Source organism: Aplysia californica, unplaced genomic scaffold (genome assembly GCF_000002075.1).
Source record: "Aplysia californica isolate F4 #8 unplaced genomic scaffold, AplCal3.0 scaffold00154, whole genome shotgun sequence".
Taxonomy (NCBI): Eukaryota; Metazoa; Mollusca; class Gastropoda; order Aplysiida; family Aplysiidae; genus Aplysia; species Aplysia californica.
In genome coordinates this window covers 1,074,824-1,076,007 of record NW_004797424.1, presented here as the reverse complement: position 1 = coordinate 1,076,007, position 1,184 = coordinate 1,074,824, and the positions used below count along the sequence as shown (strand labels likewise).

Sequence of the window (1,184 nt, the reverse complement as noted above, 5' to 3'; positions counted from 1 at the left end):
GGGGGGGTTATGGAGTATCTCTGTCTTCCTGCTTGGAAGTTGTATCCCTCTAAGCTCTGTAGCAATTAAGCGCTTTGCTGTTGCACGCAGAAGATCAGAGTCCGATTTCCAAGTGTGTGTGTTGGGGAATTTTCATCGAGTATCTCGGTCTTTCTGTTGGAATGTTGTATCTCTCTCAACCCTGACAGGGTCTCGCCTCTAAAATTATAATCTAAACTGTATCGATTCGAGTGTAAAACATCTTCATTTTAAAAACATATCATATTTTTGTGTCCCTGTGGACACGGACGGGTCATGAAAAAGACATCGCTTCAGTCTAAAATGCGCCTGTGACAGCTCCGACGACAAGAGCCCTTACGGGGGCTCGCGTGGTCTAGACTAGAGGTACAGTGTGCGCTTCCCATTCAATACGTTCCGGGTTCGAAACCTGACAGTGAGGGAACATTGTCCTCTTTAACATTTTTCTTTTATCTCCATTCCTGGTCTCTGACCATGTTCTGTCGTCTGCTTTCACCTCAACCTTCTGCCCCCTTTGCCCCTTGCTCTGGGCTCTTGACTCCTCGGTTGCATTTTAATTTCTATTCCTTGGCTCCTTCTTACTGCTGTCTTTCAGCCACACTCCTAATCTTAGGGTGGGTAATATCTAACACGTAGCCTTTACGGATAATGGCGAAGAATCTCGGAGGTCCCGAGTGCAAGTTGCACATGTTAAAGATCCAATGGTGGTCCAAAAGCGGTAAGAGTAGGCTTCAGCCGCCATCCGGACAAAATGTTGAATTAATTCCTACCAAATTGAAATGGTTAAATATGTCCCGCGCGTTCATATTATGACTGCATACAGTTACGAATACGAGGGCCGTAAAAAACACTTACCGAAACAGACAAACAAAAGTTACCATATTATACTCACCTCACTTCCTCTGCATTGTTGTAGTTGTGGATATTACCGTCGGATGAGTGGCAGTTGGAGCCGTCGTTGAAGTCACTGCTTCCATAAGGCACTGCAGGGAAGTTCAATGTATTGGCATCGTAGTGGGAACCTCCCGTACCGGAGCCGGTACCACCACCTCCACACATGTGGTTGATGACCACATCCACGTAGATCCTAGGAAAGGGGAAGGGGTGGGGAGAGGAGGGGAGAAGGGGTGGGGCAGAGGTAGAGAATAGTAAACGTGAGAGAGAGA

General features: G+C 47.0%; 1 protein-coding gene across 1 annotated transcript in view; it reads right to left on the bottom strand.

The window, feature by feature from the left end:
• The window catches only part of LOC101864221 (alpha-amylase), a gene marked incomplete at its 3' end in the record, with an annotated part of 12,346 nt that overhangs the window by 5,092 nt on the left and 6,070 nt on the right, over positions 1–1,184 (bottom strand). Inside the window, 1 exon segment of the mRNA XM_013081998.2 lies at positions 911–1,105. Coding sequence (XP_012937452.2) covers positions 911–1,105 — 195 coding nt within the window.